The 12875-nt window shown below is 31.6% G+C and overlaps 1 protein-coding gene across 2 annotated transcripts in view; it reads left to right on the top strand.

The window, feature by feature from the left end:
• Positions 1–12875, top strand: part of LOC114332516 (trace amine-associated receptor 4-like) — a 237650-nt gene that overhangs the window by 203887 nt on the left and 20888 nt on the right. For both annotated transcript variants that reach the window (XM_028282327.2, XM_028282335.2), the window contains 2 exons: positions 1610–1819; positions 3119–3378. In XM_028282327.2, coding sequence (XP_028138128.1) covers positions 1610–1819; positions 3119–3378 — 470 coding nt within the window. The remainder of the gene's footprint in view (positions 1–1609; positions 1820–3118; positions 3379–12875) is intronic.

Here is a 12875-nt window from a genome sequence, read left to right on the forward strand (position 1 = left end):
ATTCCCCCAAACTTTTATGTACGTTCCAATTTAATTATTATTCTAGTACCATTAGTTAAACACAATGTTTTAAAAACTTTTTTACCTCTTAGTACTTTTTCGAAAAGTCAGTTTTTATCGAGATATTTTGAATATTTGTCAAATCCACCACATATTTGTATATATGGAGACTTGGTAATAACATGAAAATTTATTTATGATTTACATTTTTAGGTATATTTTGAACCATATCAAAAAAGAAGCCACATCTCGATAAAAGGTGCCTTATCGAAACAATACAAAGAGGCAAAAAATTTTAAAAACACTCTGTTTAATTAATGGTACCGCAGTAATAGTTTAATTGGAACGTACACAAACATTTGGGGGTTTAAAGGTACAATACCCCCATAAAATTTTTATGTAAACATATTAAAAACGAACTCGCAACTCGATAAAAACTGCCTTATCGAAAAAATACTAAGAGGCAAAAAAGTTTTAAAAATATTGAATTTAATTAATGGTATCACAACAATAATTTAAATGGAACGTACACAAAAGTTTGGGAGGGTTTAAGGGAAGAAAACCGCCATAAAATTTTTATGGGGTGCACAAATTTGACTATAATTTTTCTTTAAGATGCTCCTTGTATAAGAATGCCACATGTCCATTTTCAATAAAAAATCTCTAACAGTTTTCGATATACTCGAAAAAATCTATTTTCATTTTGTAACTTAAAAGGGCTCTAACTTTTTTTATGTGCATATTTGTACTAAGGTAAGTTAGGTTCATTCGAACTATTTTTGGTCCTAGAATATGTGATTTAATTTATGACCTGTATTTTTGTTACACCCTGTATAAATGACGACATTAAACAACAACTGAGAATAGAAAGAACAACCATAGATGACATTGAAATACAACATCTGTTATGGCACGGGCACGTAAGATTAGTGGAAGAAAAAAGAAAATTAATTTTGTATACAACGAAATATGGAAAACGGCAACAGAAAACGGAATCGATTGTCGGTACCCAGCGGTACCCAAAAGAATGATGAGCGGTGCCCATGATGAGTGAGATTACGAATGGGAAAACTGCGGAAAACCTGGACATGTCCTCTAAGCAACCACACACTACTTAGATTGTTTCGAATATCACTAAAAATGTTCCAAATAAACCGGCTCATGAAACTCTTATCAAAAAATTGGCCTAGTTCAACAAGGAGTAAATGTTCTAAATAAAGCAAGGGACACTGGAATAGTGAAATATTATGTTCCTGAAGAAATACAAAATTACATAAATAATTGCTAGAAGAAGAGCAACGTTAAAGAAAATAGGGACAGTGTTAAGAGTGCAAAAATATCAAAAATATAATAAAGTTATATTAAGAACTTTGCCATAATTTTCGCATCATAATTTTTACCTTTAGGCAAAAATTAGTTATTTAGGTGGAAGGGAGGTTAAAAATCTTCAAAAATTTGTTAAGTAATACATAAAAGCTTCTTAAGCTATTTCTCTTAATTTCTAAAATTTAAAATTTAAATTTTAAATTTAATTTAAATTTTAAAATTTATTGTTAACAATTTGCTACTTTGCCAACTAATAATTATTATAACTAATATATCTTTTCAGATTTTAATAGCTATTGGAGCCGGTTGGACAATATCAATTTTGCTGAGTACTCCGCCATTTTTTAAAGTAACTCCGTTTACTTTCGTCCCACGTCTAGGAGCTTGCAGGCCTCACAATATTTCTGGAACTGGAATCCTGTGGTACTCTACTATATACACAATTTTCACATTATTCCTACCAGCCCTTTTCATCATATTTTGTAACGTAAAGGTAAAGATTTAGTCAATTATTTGCTAAGTATTACGTTTATATGGGATTAGCCTACGGTTCTTAGACATCTACTACGGTTGCCTACTCCGACTAACCAATGAATATTAAGTCCGCGATTACGTCACGAGAGTACAGTAATTTGAATCGTAATATGATTAATCGGTATTTGTATGTCTTTCATGTATGGAAAATAGTAAAGATAGTTGTGAAATAAATATATTTAGTGGATTATAATACCTAATTATGGAAAACTGTTGATATTTATGTGGTTTGGAATTTTAAATTAATCAGAACTGGTTGTTCACGTTTATCCAACGGTAAATGCAAGATTTACGGAAATCTCCATTCTATACTGAAAATTTGCCGCTTATACTGAATTCCCATCAATACTGGATTAACTATTGAATACATACCGTCCTTAGAAGAGGTCAGCTAGGATTAAGTGAATTAGAATTAATTTTATAATTTATTGTAAGAATTTAGATAATAGGTAATACATTTGCCCACACTGCAACCTGTACCTGGCATTCTAAAATTGCATCAACATTATTATTAGTTTAATACATAATGAAAATTTAACGTTTTAACTTTATTTAACTAAATAATATATAAAAAAACACATAATAAAATAATAACAAAAAAATTAATAAATAAATAAAAAAAAATAGAAACTAAAATAAAAAAGAATAGAAAAATAAAAAAAGAAGTAAAAAAAGTGTTTCGGACAAATTAAAATATATATATATATATATTAAAAAAACATATACACAGATTGTAATATGTACTTATGTTATAAAATAAGAAATTTATGACTATGAATCTATAATCAATCACAAACAAGTCTGGCTAATTGGCTCTGCCAAAGCCATTTTTCAAAAAAAAAAACGTTTTAACTTACGTTATAAATGTATATATTCTTATTTAAGCTTCTATAATAGGTACGATGTGCAACTATAATAAATAACTTTTCATGGATAATTTAAAATAAGCTTTTACAGGATATATAAGATAAAAAATAACAAAAGTAATACAAATACATACATACACAATAATGCACATTCAAAGATCGAAGATCATTACCGCAACAAATTTTAAACTGTGCTTGGATCCTCTTGTGACGTAAGTCAAACATTTAAGTCTCCCCACCACAGTCCGAGTAGGCAACCGTAGTAAACCACGAAGAACCGTGGTAATATCCTAATATTTTGGCAAAGCTCTGACGTCATAAATGTTGAATGACGTAAGCGTATTTTAGTAGTAAAAAACCATATATATCTAAACTCGTCCTTGTATTTTCAGATATTTATTATAGCTCGATATCACCGTCACAGGATAGCTTCAGCAATATTTCAAGTAGCGATTTCAGCCCAAGTTGCCATAACGCATCAGAAAAATCCGTTATCGATGTCTTTCGGAAGGATAGCGACACCCCCAAATGGCCCCAAGTTTCACAGTGCCCTATATACACTCTTGCAGATCGTGGGATCCTTTTTTCTCCTCTATTTGCCACATTATTTGGTTATATTGTGGGAGGCGGCTATAGAATCATTTTATAGCAGGTAGGATTAATGTAATAATTACTAATAAGCGGCTATATTAAAAAATATTTAAAAAACTTCACGTAACTAACATTCTGCTATACAGAGTGAGGCATAAAAAGGGCCTATAAAAGTAACAGAGTCATGAAAATTCGAATGCAGAGGTTTTGAAGAGTGATCTATTTAATGAAAATATTTTCATCTATTTGCTACTTCCGGATATACGGGAAGTTGCTTATAACTTCGTTTTTTTATTAAGTAGGACAATCTGTATATTTTTACATTTTTGGATTCACCTCCAAAAACTCTATTTATGTTCAAATTACTTTTAATATAGTCTACTGTTGTTATGAATTGTTAGTATAGCTAAATTTTTAACTTTAGTACACAGAGTTGATCTAAACTCCGAATAAGTATTTTCTGAATTTTTTTAAATGGAACACCCTATATTTTAGTATTGTAATGAAATAATATTTTATGGTACTTTTTTATTTCTTAAGCATTCCCTATACCTAACTGCTTTAATTTGTGAGTTATTGGTGATTCAAACCAAACATTAATTGCATAAAAAAATACGTGAAATTTTATAAGGTTGGCTGCGAAAATATTTAATCACAAATAATTTTTCGGAAATAAATATAAATTAATCTAGACTGATCCTTAAAATTACTAATAATATTGTTAACAATATGGTGCGGTTAACAATTAAGCACAAATTAAAGTAGTTAGGTATAGAGAATGCTTAAGAAATAAAAAAGTATAATAAAATATCATTTCATTGCAATACTGAAATGCAGGGTGTTCCATTTAAGAAAACTCATAAAATAATCATTCCGAGTTTCGACCAACCCTGTGTACTAATAACTTTTAATAATAGTAGACTGTATTCAATCAGCCAACCGAATATCGAAAGAGTTGAGCAATATACATACCTGGGCACGAATTTAAATAGCCAATGGGACCACTCAACAGAAATTAAACAGCGAATAATAAAAGCGAAAGCAGCATACGTTAGAATGAGACCCATTTCCAACAGTCGGGACATATCAATTAAAAAAAATACCGTCTGTTGAAATGCTACATATTCACAGTTCTGCTCTACGGAATAGAAGCGTGGACACTAACTGTTGCATCTATGAATAGGCTTAAAGCTTTCGAAATGTGGTGTTATAGGCGCATCTTACGTATATCCTGGGTTGACCGAATTACTAATGTGGAAGTCCTGCGTAGAATGGGAAAAGAGTGCGAAATTCTTGTAACCATCAAAACTAAAAAATTAGAATATTTAGGACATGTAATGAGAAATCAAGAACGTTAGGTCCTTCTCCAACTGATTCTCCAAGGGAAGGTAAATGGTAAAAGAGGACCGGGAAGAAGGCGTATTTGCTGGCTTCAAAATTTGCGAAAGTGGTATAACACGACTACCACTGAACTGTTCCGCGCTGCGGTAAAAAAAGTCAAGACAGCCATGATGATCGCCAACATCCGGAACCCATAGGAACTTTAAGAAGAAGAAGAGACTGTATTAAAAATCATTTGAACACAAAGAGAGTTTTTGATGTCAAACTGCTACAATTCTACAGGGAGTGAAAGATACCACGAAATTAATAAAAAAAACGGAAGTATATTTTAAACTACCCTGTATAACATTACAAAACCTCATATTTTAAGAAAGAAGATATGGAGGAGAATCCAAAAATGTAAAAATATACAGGGTGTCCCACTTAAAAAAACTAAGTTATAAGCAACTTCCGGTATAACCGGAAGTATAAAATAGATGAAGATATTTTCATTAAATAGATCATTCTTCAAAACCCCTTTATTCCAATTTTCATGATTCTGTTGCCTTCAGTTCTCGAGATATTTCTAATAGGCCGTTTATTTGCCTCACATATTTACAATATGTACAAATTTGACACATTCCCTCTTATTTTTGGCCAGCGTCCTTATTTCCATCCCTGTTGTTCCCTTTTTTTCGAATATTTTTCCTAGGGTACTGTCTAATGTTTTTCTTGGTGTACCTTTCTTCTTTCGTCTTTGTATTTTTGCCTGTCAAATCGCTTTCACCGGTTTTGTATATCAAATCCATTTTCTTAAGATAACCCCACCAACTGAGTTGCCTTCTTTCTATAAATTCTAAGGTTGACTATATTTCCAACTCTTCCCTCATTTGAGTGTTCCGTAGTCTATTTCTTTTGGTAACTCCTCGAACTCGTCTAAGGTATTTCATTTCTACTGTCTATCTCTTTTGTCATTCTGCTAGAACTCACGACTCGCAACCAAAGGTTAATAAAGGCGTATATATTATTGAATTAAACACATTAATTTTTATTTTTCTTGTTATTTCTAAGAATAATATTTATGAATTTATTGCTAATTGCATTCTGTAGTTTTATCATTTTTTGAATTGTATTATTAATTTCCGTTTCCTGTCTTCCATTATCTTCTAATTCTACTCCAAAGTATTGGAAAGTTCGTGCTTGTTCTATATTTCTTCTAATTTTATGTTTATCTTTCCTCCTTTTTCTTTGTTTTCTCATATGACCATAACTTTTGTTTTATTTTTATTAATATGACATCCATAGTGCAATAGAGTCAAACTTCGATTTAACATCAGACCACAGCACAATAATAATAACTTTAAGCACACACATAATATGGAGAAGATTACCACCCAAACTGTCAACTAAAGAAACAAACTGGGATATTTTCCAAAATTCTGTAAATACAAATATTAGACTAGGTTTTAGGATAAAAGAAAACCAAGAGGTAGAGGAAGCAGTAGACTTTTTAACAACAGTTTTACAAACAGCAGGGTGGGAAGCAACACCGCAGCGTCAAATAAATGTGCAAGAAAACCATAATATTCCCCTCCATATAAGAGAACTTGTACCAGAAAAGAGAAGAGCTCGACGCATATGGCAACAAATGAGAAATCCATTAAATAAAACGTATCTTAATAGGATAAGTCATAGACTAAATATAGCACTACATGAGGAAAAAAAACGACTCCTTCCAGTTTTATGTTTAGAACCTCTCACGTGAAGACCACTCTATATGGAAAGCTACAATAAAATTGAAACGACCGACAATAACAAATTCACCTTTAAGAAAAACAGATATGACCTGGGCCCGCACAAGTGAAGAAAAAACCACAGTATTCGCAGAGCATCTTGCAACTGTATTCTCAGCACCAGAAAACAATGACGATGAAGATAACGATATAAAAAAGTACCTCGAAACTCCATGTCAACTATCTCTTCCTCTGACAACATTTACTCCGACAGAGGTTTGACAACAAATAAAAATGCTAAATCCTCAGAAAGCTCCTGCCTGGCTATGATTTGATAACAGGAGAATTACTTCAAAAGCTACCCAGAAAAGCAGTGGTGTTATTAACAGTAATATACAACAGCATACTACGTCTTCGCTACTTTCCAATACAATGGAAATTAGCTCAAGTTACTATGATTCCGAAACCTGGTAAAACCGCAACACAAGCAAATTCATATCGCCCGATAAGCCTACTCCCAATAGTGTCGAAAGTATTAGAACGGCTACTATTACATAAAATCGAGCAAGTTGTACCCATAAACGAAATTATACCACAACACCGATTCGGATTTAGACGTGAACACTCAACCATACAACAATGCCACAGAATAGTAAATACATATAATTAAAACAACTCTTGAAGAGAAAAAGTTTTACGCTGGAGTGTTTCTCGATATACAACAGGCATTTGATAGGGTATGGCTTCAAGGTCTCCTCTATAAACTGAAACAGATCAACTATACTTTATTCTAAAATCATATCTTACTGACCGATATTTCCAAGTCAAAATTGAAGACAACTTCTCAAATTACCACATCATCTAATCTGGCGTACCACAGGGTAGCGTTCTCGGTCCATTTCTATATCTGATATTTACAGCCGACGTTCCAACCAGAAATGATACCTTCTTAGCTACTTTTGCCGATGATACGGGAATCTTAGCAGTGGATGTCGACCCTAATGCAGCATCACAAAAAGTTCAAAATCATTTAGATTTATACCAATTACAAAACTGGCTCAAGCGATGGAAAATAAATGTTAATGCCAGCAAATCAGTACAAATTACTTTTACAACCAGAAAATCTACATGTCCTCAAGTTTCTATAAATAATACTCCGATTCCCATCAAGCCAGTTGTCAAATACTTGGGATTGCATCTGGAGGAAACACTCATATGGAAAACACACATTAAAATTAAACGTAAACAATTAGATCTTAAACTAAAAAATATGAACTGGCTATTTTACAAGAAGTCTCAGTTATCTCTTGAAAATAAACTGCTTCTGTACAAAGCTATACTTATACCAGTTTGGTCTTAGGGAATAGAACTATGGGGCTGCAGTAAACCTTCAAATACGAAGATACTCCAAACATTCCAATCCAAAATTTTCCGTATGATAAGTAAAGCTGCATGGTATGTATCCAACCAGACACTTCACAATGATCTGGACATCCCACTAATCAAGGACTTAAAAAATCGTTCAATAAAATATAAAATCGCACCACTGACCACACCAACGAACTGATAAATAATTTATTCACCCAACCACAAATAAAAAGTTTCTTTTGAATGAGATATTTGAAATTAAAAATCACACTCAAGTTTTTTTTACCTCTGTAACTTACTAAAATAAACATTATAGAATTTTTCAGGGACTTCTCGGTCCTCGGTAAATGTAAGTCCTCGGTTCTCGGTCTTAAATGTAAGTTTTCTCAGGATGCAGTTAAAAAACATTGGCCCGAGATTTTGCTCCTACGCTCTTAAGTAGATTTTAATTTATAAATAAAAAATAATTAACTGATAAAATCAAAGATAATATTTAAGACATGTTTAAGGGGAAAGGCGCAAAATGTCGCCTGTCAAAAGTTTCGATGTGTTTTAAATGTATTCATTTTTTTTTCGAATCCTGAGAAAACTAATAAGTATTTTTGAAAAATTTAAACGCATAATAAAAGATTACGATATTACCGAGGGCCGAAAGTCCCTTAGAATAAATAAAAAGTTTCTTTTGAATGAGATATTTGCAATTAAAAATCACACTAAATTTTCTCTTTTATTTTCACCCATGTAACTCATTAAAATAAACATTATAGAAGTTTTCGGGGACTTTCGGCCTTCAGTGATAATACAGTCTTTTATTCTGCGTTTAAATTTTTCAAAAATACTTAGTTTTCTCAGATTTAGAAAAAAAAACGAATACATTTAAAACACATTGAAAATTTTGACAGGCGACATTTTGCGCCTTTCCCCTTAAGAGTGTAAAATTGTATCTTGCACATACATGTATATGAATACAACTGCACATTTATTAGTCGAGGAAATGAAGCTGGAAAAATGGCAAAACCTCGCAATTTTTTCGTCCAGCATCGATTTGTACAAAAATTTGGGATTAGGCTCATTTCATCCTCTAGTTCATTTTCTATATTGAGCCGTTGTACGCTTTTGGTTTTTTAAGGGTGAAAACTACCCCTAAAAAAACTACTTGAAAAAAATGATAAAACAACATTTTAATCTTTAATATTGTCAACATTTGGTTCTTATTAGTTAAATAATAATTATTGTTTTATGCTTTAAGATATACTATCATAATATTTCAACCCTTAAAACCACCCTTGTTGGAGCTATATATAAAAAATTACTTAACCTAAAAGAATAATTTCGGCTTGCATCGATTTACATTAAAATTTGGGATTAGGATCATCTCACCTTGTACTTCATATTATATCACATGCTCAAGGGCGTCGATTATTTTTAGGGGTGTAAACTACCACTTATTGTCAAAAATTATATAAAAACATTGTAAACTTTAATATGGGTAAAATTTGGTTTTGATTAGCTAAAAATAATGATTGTTTTATGCTTTAGGATATAATATTATAATATTTCAACCATTAAGAACCACCCTTAAGAAAATTATAATTTTTATAAGTAGATAATTTAATAGATATATACAGAAAAATAGTAGAATTAAAGAATTACAAAAACATTTATTTACACAAAAATACAAATTTACAAATATGTAGAAGTACAAATACACATTGTTTTTAAGTCATCTTCCAGTATATGAACCAGTTCTGTGGTATTATACATGCATTGAAAATGTTCCATAAGCGGACTATTCGAATATTTCGAAAAAAAAAACGCGTTTTATAAAAATAGCTCCTTCGTTTTTGGCGATAAAAAGTTTTTTCAACAATGGTTTTGTAGAATTTTTGAAGAACTATAACACTGTGTAAATTAAATTTCGTTAGATCCCTTACTTTTTAATTGGGGTGGGTTTAAAGGGCTCGATGTTTGCTCGTAAATAGAGGTTTTAAACAGCTATATCTCGCTAACTGTTCACTGTAATAAAAATCTATGGAGAACATAATTTTAGTTATTAAAAAAGATATAATTTAGTAGTTTATAATTTTTTTCGTATCTCCAGTATTTTCGGAGATATTTGAAAGTAAAACATGAAAAATACGAAAGTGCAAAAAATCAATTTTTCTTTAAACTCCAATTTCTCTAAAATTTGGCCTTTTAAATAAGTCAAACTTCTTGGGTGTATTGACAATACAAATATACAAGGAATTAGAGAAAGGTGAAGACCAATTTTTAATTAGGAGGGTAGTTAGGGGGTTATTTTCATTGATTTTTTCGTAGAGAAAAGCAGGTACCGACTTTTTTTTAATCATAAATCGCTCTATTTTCATGTTAGAAATTTTTTATTATTCTTCTTTGAAAGGTTTAATTGTATTCTTGAAAATAGATAATTTAAGTTTTCTTGAAAATGCAAAGTTTTCCCGTTATTTGGCTTTGAATATTTCAAATTATGCATTTGATGAGAAAAGCTAACCTTTAACATGCCGTATCTCGGTTTGTGTTGGTCTTAAAGATATTATAGAAAAAGAATTTAGTTTGTGTTACTAAAAGATACAATTTTGTTATCCCCAGTTTTTTTGAATAAATGCATATTTTTCGAGGTATTCTCAAAAAACCCTCTAAGAAGTCGATTTTTTCGACGAAAAACCGTTACTTTCAAGCGCGAATAACTCGAAAAATATTAGCTTTACAAAGAAAATGTAGGAAACATTTTTTTCTTAGAACCACTGTTTACATCGATTTACATGGTTAAAATGTAATAAAAAATTCCCACCCCCGAGATGGGGTGGCAACCACCCCCAAGGTTTTAGCGTACAGCAGCATGATATAGAAAATGATTTTTGGACTATTCCCTACATTCTGTGAAAATTTCAAGTAAATCCATGCTGGACGAAAAAATTGCGAGCCAAAATGCTTCATTTCCTTGATATATTTTAAGGTCAATGTCACTGAGTTATAATTATCAACCAAATCTTATCCACTGGTAAAAAATTAAGCAGAATGCAAATAGCTAAATCAATGCAAATACGTACAAGCGACATAACATAAAACGTCCTGATGAGATTACCTTCAAGAATATTATCAGTTGTAAGTGTAATTACTGAGTGAGATAAAACGAGTTTATTATATTTTCTATTATGTATCGTAAACGAAAATACAAAATAAAAGGCATAGATACATATACTGTAAAGTTTAGCTAATAAATCCTAATTAAATGCAGTAAAATATTCGGAGAATTAACAAATATTGTGTGATGTCGTATTAAAGTAAATATCTACTAATAAAAAAAATAATAATTTTACTGTAAAACGAGAACTAGAGATGTCTTATATTTCAATTCATTCAGAGAGTGCCATAAACACTCTAACCGGTTTCAAGCTCCAATCAGAACTAAAACAAATCCAACAGCTAGTACCGAATTACAGCAAAATAATACAATACATGTGCCGTGGTGGCATCTGCCACTAAATTAAAAATAATATTAAAATAAAACTTGTTTTGAGACCAAGTTTCTGGTAAAGCCTTCCCGGTTTCTATAATTTGCAAGCCATACGAGTGCTGAGGAAAGAAGGGGAGATCTATGAATTGCATCTCACTTCCTATTTGCTCTTGTGGCAAAAATTCCGTCGGATGCGTCTGAACTAACTATTTTTACTAACAATTGCGTCCAAACTCTTAGAGCTAACACAGACGGGGCGGCGTATGTCGACTGAACCCCAGCTGAGATGTAGAAAGCGACGCATCCCTTACTACCCACGTACTGACCAGACGCTCATAAAATTTTCGTTGCATCGACGTTCCCGCGACCCACCCTACATCCATATGTCGCCAATCGGTTTTACGACTTCGACAGCATATTATCATATATGCGTGTATCGTGGTACAACACAGACGTTTGAGCTGTTTTCTAGCGAATTTTGTTGTGAGTGTTGCCAAATATTGTTTAATGATGGAAATTACAGACTCTACAGACTATATTTTGACTTGAATTTTTTACTCCCATATCAAATTATTTTTATCTGGGACTCATTGTATTTGTAATTTTTAATCTTATAGCATAAAGGGCAACTTAATTAGGTACATTTCTATCTGGAAAAAAAGTAATCTACTAAATAAATTATTTTTTAAACTCTTTGAAACTAATTTCACAAAAAATAGTCAAACAGAATTTTCAAATCTGTAACCATTGACCAGTTTGACTTGACTTCAGTTATTTGTCAGAAGGATTGACTTTAATAAAAATAAAATTATTGACTCCATAAAAATAAAAATAATAAACAGTTATCTTACCTTATTTATTATTTTATTTATTATGCTCTACAGGCCTTGTATTTACAATTTTACATAATTCAGTTTATACTAATAACTTATATATAATTTTATTTGATGTCTATGTAAACATTGCTGAACTATGGTTCTCCACTATATCCTATTTTCGCCTTCTCTTTCTAGTGTGTCCTTCGATAACTATATATTCCTGAAACTTTCTTGCAGTCTTTGCCATTCTTTCCTTACCCATCACCTCGACATGACCTGCGCACCTGATTCTTTATGACCTTGTGTATCTTGTTATACTTGGTTCCTTGTAAAGCATCCTTAATTCTTGATTGGTGCTCCTACGCCAGCCGTCTTCTGTAGGTATCTGTATTCTTTCCCCTGAAAATAGCTCTCAGTACGTTCCTTTCTCAACTCTCTATCATTTCTTCTTCTGTTTTATTTAGCACCCATATCTCACATCCGTAGGTGACTGTTGCTCTTATTACGGTTTTGTATATTCTGGTTTTCGTCTTTCTGGATACGTACTTTGACTTTAATTTGAATAATTTTTTTCTGAATATTAATTTGTGAAACATCACTATTTCCCAATGATTGGGGTATAATAGAGGGGCATCAATTTAACACCTGTATTCGCTCAGTTGCGTACCATAGAATGGATAGCCTCTTAGCGTTACAAATAGTTTTTCTTAGGTGATATGCTTTCCATCATAACGGTGCTATTTCTTGAACATGGCTCTTTAATACGTACTAATAACTCATGAAAAGATTTTTTCGACATTCTTGTAAAATTAAAAAACTTCTCTGGACCTTTATTATATTA

Source organism: Diabrotica virgifera, chromosome 5 (genome assembly GCF_917563875.1).
Source record: "Diabrotica virgifera virgifera chromosome 5, PGI_DIABVI_V3a".
Lineage (NCBI taxonomy): Eukaryota > Metazoa > Arthropoda > Insecta > Coleoptera > Chrysomelidae > Diabrotica > Diabrotica virgifera.